This window comes from Neolamprologus multifasciatus, chromosome 7 (genome assembly GCF_963576455.1).
Source record: "Neolamprologus multifasciatus chromosome 7, fNeoMul1.2, whole genome shotgun sequence".
In the NCBI taxonomy this organism is placed as follows: Eukaryota; Metazoa; Chordata; class Actinopteri; order Cichliformes; family Cichlidae; genus Neolamprologus; species Neolamprologus multifasciatus.
In genome coordinates, this window is record NC_140445.1 from 66,246,753 (window position 1) to 66,262,133 (window position 15,381).

Genomic DNA, 15,381 nt, shown 5'->3' on the forward strand with positions numbered 1-15,381 from the left:
TTCTGCCTGTGGACGGACGGACTGAGCGTGCTCCTCGGCCGGGAGATGAGCAGCGAATCGATGCGGAGTGAGCTGGAGATCCTCCTGTCTATGGAGATTAAGCTCCGCCTCCTAGATCTGGAGAACGTTCCCATACCCGACAACGCTCCGGTCGTTCCCAAACCTCCGAGCAACTTCAACTTCTGCTACGACTTCAGCCAGACGGAACAATGAGCGTGTGACTGTGTAAATACGTGTGTGTGAAACGAGACGTTTGTGTGGGCGGAGCTATGTGCACGCGCTCGTCATCGTAATCACAGATTTATAACTTTGACGCTTGAGTTTTCTTATTTTAAACATCCAAGTGAAACGAGTGAAGCACGTCTGCACTGAAAGCTTCACACAGGTACTGAGCAAAATGTAATTCAATACTTTTTAATATAACCACTCAAGTAATGGTACTTTACACTTGTTTTACAATCATTTTATATTTTTGAATTCTCTAAATGTGTGTGAGGAAGACTCGCGTGGAAAGGCTTTGTTAAAGAGGGCATTAACTACAACACGGTACGTCATTTATTCTGCAGCAAAGACACACAGCAGGTGTTCAGTGTTACACAGGACGCAGCTTCATGCACCTGCAGGCACTCGTCTTCATATGGACCTCAGCAGCTCTGCAGCAGAGATGCATTAAATGATTTTTAATCGTTGTTACAAACAGGCACATGTCCCTCTGTCACAATCACACGGTACATGCAGTGGATGACTTTTGGCTTTTTGGATCAAATTTCATTGTAACTTTAAAACTGATGCTTTTTGTCCACGGCTGGTTTTATAATGTGAGCGCTCAGTGGCGCCACCTGGAGGAGCTACTGGGGAACTGACAGCTTTCATTTTCAGTCTTTTCTGTAAGGGGGTTGATTTCAGCACAGCTGCTCCACACTGACACACTGACCTCTGACCTCTGTCCACGTTGAATCATGTGCTTTGATTTAATTCACATGAATAAAAACATTTGATTTATACAGCAAAAAAACAAACTTTGGTTTATTTATAAAAGACACCTTTGCACACTTTGGTCCATGATGAGTACAACAGCGTCCACAGTGGAAATGAAACTCGCTCGTTTTGGCATGATGCTCCCTTTCCAAGAACATCTGACACTCGATCATATTTAAAATCAACTTTTTTGAAAAGCAATTAGTGATTAAAACCTGATTTACTTTGTTTTAATCTAAAAGATGAAGTTGGGGAAACGTTTTCACTCCACAGCATCAAAGTGTCCCGTCCTACATCCTGCTTTTAACAACATCACAAACAAGCAAAGACTGCCAGCATTAAAACAAAGGAAATGGAGCGTCGCTGGCATCGGTCTACAACAATCTCTATAATCAACATGTTCTACGTCTGTGACAGCAGTATTTCATTTAAAAGCACCTCAAAGAATTTAAATATAAAGATCAAGTTTTCCGAACAGTAAATACATGAAATACTGACGACTTTCTTCCTCCTGTGGTGCTTCGAAACCTTTAAAAATAACATTTGGTCCAAACTGGTGATTCCTACTCCACACAAAGGAGCAGATATTTACTCAAGAGATGACATAATGAGGTCCTGCTGTAAACTTTAAAGTATTTTTCCTCTCTTGCACAAAATATTGACATGTGCAGGCTGAGAGCAGACTACGGTCAGCAGGTTTTCTTCTTCACGTCCCAGCAGCCTCTCAGGATGTTCACTCAGCCTGTCAGAGGCTTAGGCTAAGATCAGCCCCACCTTTGAATTTGTAGTGGAGATTCTCCAGGAAGGGCAGCTGTGTCTGGAGGAAGTCCACCGCTGCTACGGAGATGTTGTTGCACCTGGAGATGTCGAGCGTCCTCAGACGTTTGCAGTGCTGCACCAGGAGGAGCAGGGATCTGCGGGGTTTGGAGAGCAAACAGCGTAAGAATTTGATGACTTTCCGATGAGCTGCAGCTACTTGTGTGTGCTAATCACCTGTCGGTGATGTTGTTACAGCAGGAGAGGTAGAGATGTTGCAGTCTGGGGAGGTAGGGCGCCGCCTGCGCCACGCCACGGTCGCTGATACCTGGGCAGTGGCTGAGCACGAGACTAGTGAGACTGCGGCAGTGACGCGCCGTCGACACTAAGCTGTCGTCTGTGATCTCCGGCAGCATGGAGAGAGACAGATGGTGGAGATCTGGGAAACGCATCACCTGAGAGACGAGAACTTTTCAAATATTTTGCATTGCAAACTGAAACCTCCCGCTGCCCGTCCTCCTCCTACCTGAGTGATGCTGCTGTCCGTCAGTTTGGAGCAGGCAGAGAGGTCCAGTTCCTGCAGCCTGCTGAGAGCTAGAAGAGAAGCTCCAGCCTGCTGTCTGAACTGCTCCAGGTCATTCGGAGTCACCAGCTTGGGTCGCTCCTCGAAAGGCAAGCGAGGAGGCTTGAAGAAGCCCATGTTGCCAAAAGTGCGGGTGAACCTGGGCCCCTTGTCTCCCTGTTAGAGCGAATTATTATAACAAGCACACGTGCTCAGAGCAGAACATCGACACAAAGCTGGGATTCTCACCGTCTCCTCGTCAGGCTCACATTTGGCTCTTTGCACCATTCCCAGCAGACCCCAGTCTGTCACTTCTTTACACCAGCCGAGCCGCAGCACCACCAGCTTCTGCAGGTAGGTGGCGACGGCGCACACAGACAGGTCCGTCACATTACTGCAGGAAGTCAGGTCGAGCTCGCAGAGAGTGTCCCCGAGCAGCCGGGCGAGAAAGAAAACTGCAGGATCCTAAAAGAAAGGCAGGAAGTTACGATTTTTCTGTTTTAAAGCGAATGAAGCGACGCGGACAATGACCGACCCTGATGTAGGTGCAGCTCCTGAGGTTGAGCGTCTCTAGCTGTCGTCTGGCAGCATCGGATCCCTTTAAGCCTTTCACCATCTCTGTGCCGTTGATGTGCAGACACTCAGAGAGGTCCAGAGAGCGCAGGGAGGGCAGCAACAGCAGGTCCGACAGGCCTGTGGGTAACACGATGTTAATCACAGAGGCAGCGTGAGGAGCTGCGAGCGTGAAGAACCGAACATAATAAACTTGCAGTTCTATTCAAATAGAAAAATGCTGATTATTTCATTTGTTTCCCCCTTAAAGCTGCTGCTTTTAGTTTGTTCCATCATCGTGATTACGGTCACTCCAACGATAATATCAAATATAAAAATGATCACATGTTAAATACACAAGAACGTGCACGGGGGGGGAACCTTTTTCTGTGATCCTCCAGTCCTGCGACAGCGAGAGGTGCGTCAGTGACTTCAGACCTCGCGCTATGGCCTCCACAGACCTGCTGGTCAGCTCCGTGCAGCCGCTGATGTCCAGTTTGAGGAGGCTCGGCTGGTGCGTCACCAGAACTTCCACTGAGTAGTTGGTCAGCTCCTTACAGCCGTGCAGGATCAGCTCCTCTAAAGACAAACCCTGAACCTGCAACACAGAGCGACAGCTCTCAGTGGACGGATTCTTAGTGACGCTGAAACTTGTGCCGACATCCGACCTGTGCAACGGTGCGCAGCGACTCAGGGGTGATGGATGTTCTGCTGAGGTCCAGAGCTACGAGGGTGGATTTCTGCTCCATCAACAACCTCCTCAAGTTCCTAAGCGACAGCAGAGCTGAAGAGTCCTCGACGGCCCCCACCGGGCACCCTCGATACGGGTCAAACTCAAAAGCAATATGGCAGCCAGCCAGCGAGAGCCGACGGAGACGCGGCGTGCATCCGGTCAGCCGGTTGAAGGTGAGGTCAGACAGGTAGCGCAAGTCAGACAGGTCCAGCTCTTCCAGACCGCACAGTGCTGACCGCACCTGGAAGCAGATTATGATTGCTCATTTTTATGACACCATAAAAAAATTTATTGTTCAGATTTCTTATTGCCCGTCTCCACCCACCTGCAGTCTGTGCTCCTCCCTGGAGAGGAACGCTCCAGACATGAAGAGGCTGTCCAGACCTCTGAGGTCCAACCTGCGGAGGGAGGAAAGCCGAGGGAGCAGGCCCAGCAGGGAAGCCTCTGTTATGCTGCTTCCAGGCAGGGCCAGGCTCTCCAGTTTAGGGCCCAGGCAAAGGCCCACCTGAGGAGGAGGCAACACAAAACAGGAAGGTTAGCAAAGGTGCTGCAGCTGCTATTTCAGTCAGTGGGAAACAGGAGAGTGGGCTCCCACGTCAGTCTTGGCAAAAAGCATTTTAATCTAAATGAGACTTTTATGTGAATTAACAAGAACAATTATAACATCTGCCATAAAAATGATTTTTTATTATCACCTAAAGCTTAAAATCCACACGCTGCTCTGACACCAACACAGGTGGACTAAACTTGGTCCTTATCTTCGTGTGATAATCCAGCGTTCACACACACAGATGTACATGATTGTGATAAGCATGAATTATTAAGTAATGACCACAGCTGCTCTGAACTTTGGACCGTGGCGTTTATTTATGGCGTGTCACATGTTTATCCTTGTGACAGGAAATTAAAATAATAAGGCTGTGACATATATAAATGTTAAAACAATGCTAGTGTTTTTCTAAGATGACTAGAGTCCAGACAAATCCACTGTAAAAAAGAAAAAGTTTCCATTGCCTGGAGGTGTGTGAATTATGTGAGCCTACCAGGAAGCTATGATTGCTTCTTTGTGGGTTTGTCATCACATGACGTCAGGAATAGAGTTTCACAGAAGGAGCAATGGATGCTGAGACATTTTATATTAAACACAACAACACAAAACCACCTGGACCCCTAACATGTGTCAGACAGGAGCTGTTTAACTCGTCAGAGTACTGCACCTCCAGCAGCAGCGACCTGGAGATGCTGAAGCCGTCGAGCTGGCTGATTATCAGGCTGCAGCGGGGCTTTCGGCCCAGACCCCTGATGAGCTCCAGGGACGAGGCCGAAGCCGGGAAGCGGAAGGTGATGTTCCTCTGCAATTTGAAAAAAACAAAGTTAAAATGTGCAGCCACCTTTCAATTCATCGTCTCTGTTGTGGTCTGGGGGGAATGACCTGAAAGCGGGGGTCCTGGCTGGCGCTGTACCAGCTACGGCAGACCAGCGACGCTTCCTTCCTGTCTGAAGCGTGGAGAAAACTCAGGATGTAAACTACGACCTGCGGATTGAGACAGAAATGCTGGATTAGATTAAACATCCGCGAAGAGATCGATCCGAGCTAGGCTCACCTGAGAGCGCACTGTTCGACAGGTACAGTTGGTCATGCGCAGTGGCTGACTGCCATTAGATCCTGTTACTGTAGCTCACGAGCACTGGGTTTGTATTGGAGGAAAAATGCACTCACCTCCACGGGCAGCCCAGGAGTTTCCACTGCGTCCTCCTCATCGCTGTCCCCCATCGTCAGGACCATCTCCAGTGACTCAGCTAGCCAAACAGCAGCTATCGTGAACTAAGTTTAGCCTTTAAGCTAATGCGTCCACAGCACCGAGAAACGGTGTCCGTGAACTAATAATTACAGCTACAGGTTTCCTTTCATTGCACGCTCATTAAAAGCTGCGTTACCTGCTGTCGTTCCCCTGAAAGCCCCGTTACGTTAGGCTCTGCGCACGCTCAGTCTCTTCAGGTGCGATCAGCTGACGGCAGAGGAGGCGCCGATGACGTCAGGGGGCGGGGCGCTGTGTTTTTTTTCCAGCACGCTCGGTACCGGCGTAGCTTTGATCTGTTTTGTTTTTGACGCTTTGACCTAAATGTACGGAAAATGTGCTGTTTGCCCCACACAGACGATGGTGCGGCCCAGGAGAAGCGGTCAGCTGTTAGATCCGAATCAGAAAGGCTTTTATTGCCAAATGCTGAGCAGGTTTACAACAGTAGGAAATTGTTTCGGTACTTAGTGCAAAACAAGTAAGACTACACTTAAATAAACATAAAAATAAAAGTTAAAAGTGCAAAGCGGATCGATATATGCATGAATGCAGGTGATGATCAGTGCAAAAACGGGACAGATATGACTGTGGGTCAAATACTAAACATCCGCAGTGAAAGTTAACGTTTGGAAAATCTTGCAAAAACATTTAAAATGACTTCATGCAGAAAAATCTCCCCTGTATGAGAAGACTGCAACTTAACTGTGGGGACTGGCTGTTAAGAATTAATTAACCCACGTATTGACCTGCAGAAAAGAATATTAACTAGATTTATCATTCAAGCCCCTTTCCCCCCAACAAATACTACAAACCTCCAGTTTAATATCAGTAAAGTTAAAATATGTTGGAACAAACACCAGGAAGTAAAAATGTCAAATTTGTTCTTGATTTGAACTGGAGTGAACCAAGAACCAGATCCTGGTCTGTGGTTACTGTTTCAACCACCAGAACTAACTGGTTTCACATCCTGTTGTTTCCTGTTTAGTTTCGGTTTGTTTTTTCTTTTCAGGATATTTTTTTTTCTTTTTACCTTTATGACAAGTCAAAGACAAGAACAGATGCTAAAATATGACGAAAACTCATTTATTTCAATAAAATTTACTCGAAAAAACAGGCCTTTGTCGATGATTCCTTTCTATGGTCTGACGGTACGGATCACTGGTTTGTGGCTACAGTTAGTACATCTATACAAAAGTACTGCTGTGCGATTATATTAAGCATTTACAGCACAAGTGAAGCATTTTGCATTTCTACAGTTATTGTACTCTCGTGACAACACAAACAGCACAGTGACTTAAAATTAAACTGTGAGAGCTAAATAAATACAAAAACAGATATATTTACATTATTGTACAAAAAAGAAAACATAAAAAGATCCACCGTAGTGAGGTTAATTCAATCAGTAGGCTAGTTCTTAGTACATAGTAATAAACTGTTTGCTTTACAATTACATATGTATCAATGTGTAAAATATGCTGTTGCAGTGTGTGAATGTGAGAGTGAATGAATAGTGGCATTGTAAAGCGCTATATAAATGCAATCCATTATTATTATTATTATGAAGTTAGGAGATGTTGCTACAACCTTACCCAGTATCTTTGTTCAAAACAAAACGTACACCAACACAACACAGAGTCAGACATGTAAGGCAATCGTACTTTCAAGGTTACAAAAAGAATCCGTAAACATTCAGGAAACAACAACAGCAAAAACATTTTCTTCTTTTCCTGTTTCACAGAAAGACAACAAGTTCAATCCTGCAGAATTTACTCAGGTAAACTCAGTGCAGACGATGAAAATGGGCCAGAATCGTGGGACTGATAGTTTCCTGTTACGTTAGATGAGCTATAAAACTTAACTAGTACAATGTGTTAAATGCATTAGGCTATAATTATAGATATAATTATTTAACGATCATTCAAACTATTATTGAGACCCTCCCTGAGCCTGGTTCTGCCGGAGGTTTCTTCCTGTTAAAGGGGAGTTTTTCCTTCCCACTGTCACCAAAGTGCTGCTCATAGGGGGAAATCTGATTACTGAGGTTTTCTCTCTGATATCATCGAGTCTTTCCCATAAAGTCTAAAGCGCCTTGAGGCAGCAGCTTTGGCGCTATACAATAGAAAATACATTTAAATAAATAGAAAGTAATCACGACTTCTTTTCTTTCCTCTTCCTGTTTCCTTCATCATCACTGATTGGCTCCTCTGTGACTGTGTCACTGTGGCACTCAGAGGGTGACTGAGGCGTCGCAGAGTACCGACACCGGGAAGCAGAGCGAAATGTGGGAGAGCCGGCAGACAAGGGTGACGGCGTGTCCACTTCCCTGTCAGGTTCCAAGCTGGAGGCGGGGGATGGAGGCGGGAGGGGGGAGGAGATGGACGGCTGAGAAGGGAAGAGGAGAGTAAATAAATCTTCTATTCAGAGTAGATGATTTGCTGGGTTAGCTCAGGGTTTGATCATGTTTACCTGTAAGGAGATGCTGGACTTGTTCGTCTTCTCTTTGACTTTTGCCAAAGCGCCTTTAAGTCCCGACGATCTCTCCGTCATCTCAAGAGCTGCTTTCAACAGTTTGGGCGTCTCTGCCCTGACAGGAGCTGCTGGTACCAGCGGGGGGTCCTTAGCCTCGTCTTTAGGTTCAGGTTTCTTTCCTTTGTTAAGCATCTTCCTGTTTGAGACAAGGATAATCCGGCTAACGACAACTGTAAGTAGTCATACCTTCCTGGGAAAGCAAAATGTTTTAGAGGTTTTCCAGTCTGGTTTTAAACCCTTTCATAACACTGAATCAGCCCTTTTAAAGGTTTTCTATGACATATTTTTAGCGACTGATGCTGGGGATCCTTTTCCTCTCTCCTTTGGAGCACTGGGTGGGCATTAGGGGCACAGCACTCCCCTCTTGTGTGGTGTCCCACAGGGCTCAATTCTAGGCCCCCTCCTCTTTTCTTTATATCTGCTTCCTCTTGGTTCTGTACTGAGAAAGCACAGCATTGCTTTCCACTTGTATGCTGATGACTGTCAGATCTATGTCCCTCTAAAGAAAAAAGGCAGATTCGACGCAGCCCAGTATGTTAAACCAGCCGTCACAAACCTGGGGGTCAAAGCGGACGGTGACCTGAGGTTTGACAGTCAGATTAAGGCAGTGGTCAAATCTAGCTTCTTTCAGCTGAGGCTAACATAAAGCCAGTTCTTTCACAGCAGCACTTTGAGACAGTGATCCGCGCCTTTGTTAGCGGTCGGCTGGATTCCTGTAATAAAATTATTTTAAAGCTCTCCATGGCCTTGCCCCATCTTATCTCTCTGAGCTAAGATGTTGTTTTCTTGCTTGTTTTCTTTTATTATAGGGCTGTTTTAATTTTTATGTATTATGTGTTTTATATATTTATTAATTTTTGCTGTTTTCTGTTATTCTTTTGTTTTTAACTGATTTTCTGTACACCTGTGCTGGGTGTTTTAAAATGCTTTTGGATTGGATTCATAGCTACTTGAACTGATGATGGGTGGCCGACAGCACCGAAGCGTTTGATGAGCTGGCAGTGAGGGGAAATCACACAGTACAGATACAGGAAAATATTATTTCTATTCATATTCCACCTGGCTTTCCTGCGCAGCAGTTTCTTGGACTCTGGATAGTGGACCAGGATCTCATTCAGGTCTTTTTTGTCCAGGATGAATAGATTGGCAAAGCCATGAGCAATCACATTGGCTGTGCGCCTGTTACCACCGCCGACTGCAAGCAAGCTACCAAACAAAGAGCACTGTGGTTAAAAACAGCATTATTTAAAAGAAAGTTGCATTTTTACATTTCAGGAAAGAGGAATTTCTCTGTAAGTGTAACTGTTTGATTTGATGTATAAAAATGGTTCTGGGACCTTGGAGTGTGACCATCACTGTTTTTTGGCTCTATGCTTGTTTGCACGTGTGAAAACATTTTGTTTTACCTTTACTCTTAATTGTGCTCCATGTCTTTACCTGATTTCTCCAAACACTGATCCTGCTCTAAGAGTGACAAAGACAGTCTTCCCATCTGGGCCTCCGACCACCTGCACCTCTCCAGCCTTTATGATATACATCTCCCGACCCACCTCGCCCTTAGACAAGTGAAATACCCGAGCCAGCTGATTAGACAGAGCTATTTGACATTATTTATACACCAGAACATGGAGAAATAAGCACATGTACCTTTTTGCAGACATAATCCCCCGGGAGGTAGACGACCGAGCGCAGGCTTTTTAGCATGTCGAAAATCATCTGTCTGTCACAACCCTGTCAGGAGGGAGAGCCACAATAAAACAACCTCGGCGTCACTTCTCCAGATGCATAAAAGTATTTTAAAAAGTGAGATTAAGTGAAACCAGTATGTTCTACATTTTGTATTTCTAATTCCTACCTGAAAAAGAGGGACTTTGCTCACAATGGAGTAGCTGACATCGATCGCTATGTCCAGACGCATTTTATCTGGCAGCTGATTCAGCAGCTCCTGCTCGTCTGGACGGTAAAGGAAGAAGCAAAGGGTCAGGTGTGACGGAAACATCGGATGCGTAAGATGAATGCAAATATATCACGTCCTCCTCACCCAGCATGCCTTGTGATTGCCACGTATAGTTATACCAGGTTTTGACCCGGTTCTGGACGTCTCTCGGGATGCGGTAGGAGGACATGTATTTGATAGTGCTGTCCATGCAGCTGCGGTAGTACGTTTGACTTGCTGTAGCTGCACCGACAACATCTCGCATCTGACAGACGAATGAGCAAAATGAGGATTATTAGTGTCCCGAAACAATCACAAGCTTTTAATGTTACACACGTTTGCCCCCTTTCTGATTTCTTTTTCGATATTTGTCACATTTAAATGTTTCAGACCATCACACTGCCACCACCACTGTGGACTGTTTGTATGATGCTGTGTTAGTCCCGTCCACACAATATTTCCCCAAAGTCTTGACAATCATCCAGACTTTTTTTCACTCCTTTGGAAGCTTCACACGTTACGTCCTGGTCTAGGAGTACAGGAGCGCCACATAAGGGTTAAAAGGAGAGTGACCCCGGCCCGGTCCCCAAAGCCATATCCAGAAGCCAATTTACAGGTTAAGGTGGTTTTATTGTTACCAAAAACCGAAAGCTTTAACTCCGGGGTGAACAAAGGCCAAAACAACAAACAGAACAAGCTATTCCAAAAAGGGAGGTGCTAGCAAACACAAGACAAGCGCTACTGCTAACTCCCTAACTGAATAAACAAGAGAAGGAAGGCAGTCCACGTCTTCTGCTTCAGAGCCTATTTATAAGTGAAAGCATCTAAACACTGTATACAAAACTTAGCAATTCTCCGAAGTCACACACGGAAGTTTATCTCAGATAAAGGTTTGGAGGACGGCTCTGCTGCTGTCAGGGGTAACAACTGCTGGAGAGGGTTTTTAAAACAGCCACTTGATGATGGAACCAATCAGCAGCTGCCAGCTCTCCAATCAGGAAGGACCTGCAGAGACTCTTAAAGGCACAGGACACACAGAACAAAATCCAGCCAACGTGATCCAAAATATGGCCACAGTGTTGGTCAAGTTACTTGAAAAAAGTAATCAGTAACTAATTACTGATTACTTCCCCAAAAAGTAATCCCGTTACTTTACTGATTACTTATTTTCAAAAGTAATTAATTACTTAGTTACTTAGTTACTTTTTAAAAACACGATTTACAACCTGAATAGGTGATAAAGTGATAGATCTTTCAGCCCAATATTCTTTTTCTGCATAATCCATCATACAAAATGTAATCAAATGGAAAAGTCTCTTTTTAAAACTTGTTTTATTAGTTTTAATCTTTTAACTTTATGCATCAAGCAAAAATTTAATTATCTGCAACATTCTCTGACTGGAAGAAATTAGTTTAACATTTAAACCTATTTTCTGCACATTCCAGCACATAAAATAAAATATTTTGTGTGTTTACACTCAGTCTTTCAAATAGATGCAAGTAAAACACAGCAGAAAATAAATAAAGTCAAAGACTAGCGGTCCTGTTGCTCTATTTTCACCTGTAAAGCAGGAGTGGGGTAGGCGGAGGGTTACCCTGGTGCAGGTGTGCAGCGGTCAGTGGAAGAATCCGCGAGTTTCTCTGTGAGTTTCCCATTACGTCGTAGCTACTCGGTGCTTGTTTGGAAGTTTAGGGGTTTTTTCGCTGTAAAAAGAAGTTTTCTTCCCACGCACAACGGACACTAATGTTTTTGTCACTTTTTATGGAATCAAACTCAAAGTAAGGTCAGTACTTCCACGCTTTAAACGCTGCACGCTCATACTCTCTCTGCACTCGATATATGATCCATTGTTGATCTGCACACAGCTGTTGTCACGAACGTCGCACTCGCTTACGTCACTGTCATGAGACATTCTCGCAAAAAAATAACGGTTTTAGTAACGCAGTAACGCAGCGTTCCTACGGGAAAGTAACGGTAATCTAATTACAGTTTTTGCAACAGTAATCCCTTACTTTGCAGGGCCATAACACACCATAGTTTCCAGTCTCTTTAACGCTGGAGTCCCAAAACCTTAGAAATGCGCTGTAACTCTTTCCAGACTGACTTTCTTCATGTTTGTTTACATCGTGCAGGGATGAGCTGCTTTCTGTTAGCGGACTTCACTTTGTCAGACATGTTCCAGTGTCGGCCTTGTGCGTTAGTGAAACTGAACTCAACTGTCCAAAAAACGTGATCAGTCGCAGTTAATTCATCATTTAACCAACAGGTCAAATACTTTTTCACACAGGTGCAGGTAGATGTTGGCTTTGTTTTCATCATTTAAAAACTGTATTTTATACTTACTCAGGTTATCGTTGTGTAAAATTAAAATCTGTTTGATGATCTGAAACATTTAAGTGTGAGAAAAATATTTAAAAAAGAAATCATGAAGGTGGGCAAAGACTTTTTTGTGCGCCTACCTGTCCAATCATGATTGAGAAAGCAAAGACTCCGATAAAGTAGTTGATGAGTTGGAAGATGGTCTCAGACAGGGTGGTGGGATCTGGCAGACCCCCAATGGTAATCAGGGTCTTCACTGCGAAGTAGTAACAGCGAATGTAACTGAGAAGAGAAACACTCTGTTCTTATCTTCAAAGCAGTCATTTGGTTAAAAGACACATGGCCACTACTAAAAACAACCCACCAACCTGTTGCCCTCGCCATTGTACACCCACTGAGTCAGTCCCAGTCCTATGAAGTCAGAGATCGAGTAGTAGAGACAGGCATTAAAGTGCAGACAGTAAAGAAGATAGGTGGTGGTACGAATCACCCTAAGAGACGGAAAACACAGGAAAACACATGAAACGCACATCTGACAGCAGATTGTTCACCTGTGACTCGGTAGCTTTGTATGTCTCTTAAAACTTTATTTCAAAAAGGAAACGAGGACAATACAGTCACAATTTTTTCCTGCCACTCGAGTGCTAACATATCAGGACACGACCAGCAGTGTGACGCTGACCTGTAGATATAGGCTTTGGTCAAGATGGCCTCCAGACGCTCGTTGAACTCAAAGAAGGACTTGATCTGCAGATATGGAAGGAAAATATTTGTAGAGCTCAGTATTTGAAACTGTAAATGACTGATTCCTAAAACTAAAGGTGATGTAGAGCCCAGGAAATGAGCGAGCAGCGAGATTGTTGGAGGAAACGTTGGGTGTGTGGTGTCAGGGTTTCACCTTCAGCAGCCGTGGTAAGCGGAGCAGAGGGTTGATGCCAGTTTTAAAATAGAAGAGCTCAAGGGGAACAAGGCTGACCACATCAAACTGAAAACAAGAGGATCTCACTTTACTGATTCTACCCTTTAAATGCAAAGAAAACACGACCTTTGACATGTACCTCACTTTCTTAATGTTTTACCTTAAAACGTTTGGTTTTCATGTAATTCTTCCTCATCTCCTTTGGGTCACACTGTAACAAAAGCAAAATGTGCACAATTATACTCTTAAACTACAACAAGTGTCCATGTTACTCCTTTGACCCACTCACCACTATGTCCCCTCCACGCACAAACTGCAGGCGCGGCTGAAAAACAGCGATGTCCAGGATGTAGATGAGGTCACACAGGTAGTCGGTTAACAGCCAGTAGTAAATGTTGTCCGGGGTTTGATAGGGGAAGGCCCAGCGCACCGGGATGAACCACACGTTCCAGTTCCAGGCCAGAGACACCAAAAACATCCACAGCACGTACATCAGGTCTGACAAGAGGAAGAAATCAGGGAATTAAGTGAGTGGACGGTTCACAGAGGTCAGAGTGTAACTAAGAAAGCATCAGCTGCCACCAACAAGATCCAAGTGCTACTAAAGAAAACATGCAAAAGAATAAGAAAAGATAAAGTCTCACAAAGAAAAGTAAATGGTCGATGATTGCAACACGGGTTTCTGTAAAACAGGACAATGCAGTCGTTTGACCGTTTCAAAGCCTCACATGATGTCATGTTTCTCGTGTTCTTTTCCTTTAAAGATAAGAATCAAAGCTCTTGATAAGTGTGTGGGGTTGTTTCTCAGAAATATCTGGTCTGATTTGTGTGGCTTAGCCTGTGGGTGTGTGTGAGGTATGATTCCAGTAACTGTCCAGCACAACACTGAAGGCGGCAGACGGTGACGCATTCGCTGGGTTCTCACTGGTGAAAGGGTCGATGCTGGCGGGGAAGCGGAATCGCACACAGGCTCGTATCCACCGAGGTGTTTTCACCTTGCAGCAACGGCCAGGCTCCTCCTCCTCCGTCCCGCTCTCTCCTCCTCCTCCTCCTCCTCCTGACGGACCTGCTTGCGTCTCATTCTCATCTGGCGGCTGAGCTCCAGCAGCAGGCTGAGGAGCTGGAGGCTGAGGAGGAGCTGGAGGAAGGAAGGAAAGAAAACAGTGCCTTAAAGATAAGATTCAGCAAAGCTTTATTACCTTCTTAGCATTTGGTAGACATTTATATAAAAATCGGTTACTGGAACAAATAAAGTGTTAAAGGTTTATCCATCTGTAAGCAGACCACAGGACACTGCAGCTGTTTACAGGGTGCCACAGACGACATGTTGGACAGTTAAAAGTGACACAAAGTGTCAGTTTTTTGTTACACTGACCAGCGTCTCACTGGTGCTATAATAACAGATGCTAAATGTAACAAGAAGCTGTCGTGACAACAAAAGAGAAAAACGTGATCGGCCTGTTGTCAGAGGTGTTTGTGGCGCACGTGTGCACACAGACCTTGGTTTGGTTTTATTAGGATCCCATTGGCTGCAACATTTTAGCAGCTTCCTGGGGTCACACATCTTTATACACGGACATTTCTCTATAAAACAAACCTCCTTGCTAAAAACAAAGCACTGATTTATCTGTTTGTCTTGAAGACTGTGACCTACAGGAAGCTACTTTGGGAAGCGCTTAACTACAGAGTGAAACTGAGGCATTCACTGAATGAGCGACACTGTGGGTAAAACTCTGTGGGTGGCAGAAGCTGCTCACCTGTGTGTGACAGTCACTGGGCAGTTTTATGTAATTTTATCAGTCTTGTGTTTGAGTGGCAGCTTTCATGGCCGTGCGAGGCTCGAGACTCTTTGTACCTGGAAGTGAAGTGCACCGTAACACACACACTGAAATGTGCCGGCAAATCTTTTTGACTTCTTTTGTTTCTGTGTGAGACTCACAGGTGATGATGCTGTCTTCATCCGAGCTGTCTGGGTCGATGAGTTTCTCCTTGGCCTTCTCCGTTCTCTCCTTAAACATCCTGACGAGCTCCTGAAGCCTCTCGTTGACCACCGTGCTGGTCTGACTGGCAGAAGATGCTGGACGTTCTTTCAGACTTGGACACAGAGACATGAATTTATTTAGACGATGCTGATTTTTCTTATTGTAAATGTCACTTATTTATCTCGGTGTGTGCACGCTCACACGTCGTCTGTGCTGTGCAGGCTGGACTGGCTGGGCCAGGCTCTGACGGGCATGTTTGCCTCTTCATCGTCATCCTCACTTTCAGAATGAAGCCTCCTGCTGTCAAAGTCAGGC

The 15,381-nt window shown here is 44.9% G+C and overlaps 3 protein-coding genes across 11 annotated transcripts in view; 1 reads left to right on the forward strand and 2 right to left on the reverse strand.

Moving 5' to 3' along the window:
• elmo3 (engulfment and cell motility 3) overlaps window positions 1-8,089 on the forward strand; it is a 29,358-nt gene extending 21,269 nt beyond the window's left edge. For all 3 annotated transcript variants that reach the window (XM_085165982.1, XM_085165983.1, XM_085165984.1), the window contains one exon: window positions 1-8,089. In XM_085165982.1, the coding sequence (XP_085022108.1) occupies window positions 1-213 (213 nt within the window). In that variant the 3' untranslated portion in view covers window positions 214-8,089.
• Window positions 517-5,418, reverse strand: fbxl9 (F-box and leucine rich repeat protein 9). The gene is made up of 11 exons (XM_085165991.1): window positions 5,302-5,418; window positions 5,014-5,115; window positions 4,799-4,933; window positions 3,907-4,086; window positions 3,517-3,822; window positions 3,230-3,446; window positions 2,832-2,989; window positions 2,546-2,761; window positions 2,261-2,473; window positions 1,972-2,189; window positions 517-1,892 (listed from the first exon to the last, which is right to left on the reverse strand). Exons 1-11 carry the CDS (start codon window positions 5,365-5,367, stop codon window positions 1,724-1,726), a joined length of 1,980 nt encoding a protein of 659 aa, XP_085022117.1. The 5' UTR covers window positions 5,368-5,418; the 3' UTR covers window positions 517-1,723.
• The window catches only part of LOC146515943 (uncharacterized), a 23,318-nt gene continuing 14,384 nt past the window's right edge, over window positions 6,448-15,381 (reverse strand). For 6 of the 7 annotated variants that reach the window (XM_085165978.1, XM_085165981.1, XM_085165976.1 and 3 more), the window contains 16 exons: window positions 15,268-15,366; window positions 15,024-15,178; window positions 14,010-14,222; window positions 13,374-13,582; window positions 13,245-13,295; window positions 13,064-13,150; window positions 12,848-12,912; window positions 12,534-12,656; window positions 12,306-12,447; window positions 9,951-10,110; window positions 9,765-9,862; window positions 9,557-9,640; window positions 9,347-9,465; window positions 8,969-9,115; window positions 7,847-8,045; window positions 6,448-7,762 (listed from right to left, as the gene is read on the reverse strand). In XM_085165978.1, coding sequence (XP_085022104.1) covers window positions 7,529-7,762; window positions 7,847-8,045; window positions 8,969-9,115; window positions 9,347-9,465; window positions 9,557-9,640; window positions 9,765-9,862; window positions 9,951-10,110; window positions 12,306-12,447; window positions 12,534-12,656; window positions 12,848-12,912; window positions 13,064-13,150; window positions 13,245-13,295; window positions 13,374-13,582; window positions 14,010-14,222; window positions 15,024-15,178; window positions 15,268-15,366 — 2,185 coding nt within the window. In that variant the 3' untranslated portion in view covers window positions 6,448-7,528. The remainder of the gene's footprint in view (window positions 7,763-7,846; window positions 8,046-8,968; window positions 9,116-9,346; window positions 9,466-9,556; window positions 9,641-9,764; window positions 9,863-9,950; window positions 10,111-12,305; window positions 12,448-12,533; window positions 12,657-12,847; window positions 12,913-13,063; window positions 13,151-13,244; window positions 13,296-13,373; window positions 13,583-14,009; window positions 14,223-15,023; window positions 15,179-15,267; window positions 15,367-15,381) is intronic. The other variant, XM_085165977.1, reaches the window with a different exon arrangement.

Coding starts and splice junctions, on each gene's coding strand:
- fbxl9 (XM_085165991.1), bottom strand. CDS start 5,367: ATGGTCCTGACGATGGGGGACAGCGATGAGGAGGACGCAGTGGAAACT. Junction 3,823..3,906: donor GGGAGGAGCACAGACTGCAG/GTGGGTGGAGAC, acceptor ATCTGCTTCCAG/GTGCGGTCAGCACTGTGCGG. Junction 2,190..2,260: donor CGGACAGCAGCATCACTCAG/GTAGGAGGAGGA, acceptor CTCGTCTCTCAG/GTGATGCGTTTCCCAGATCT.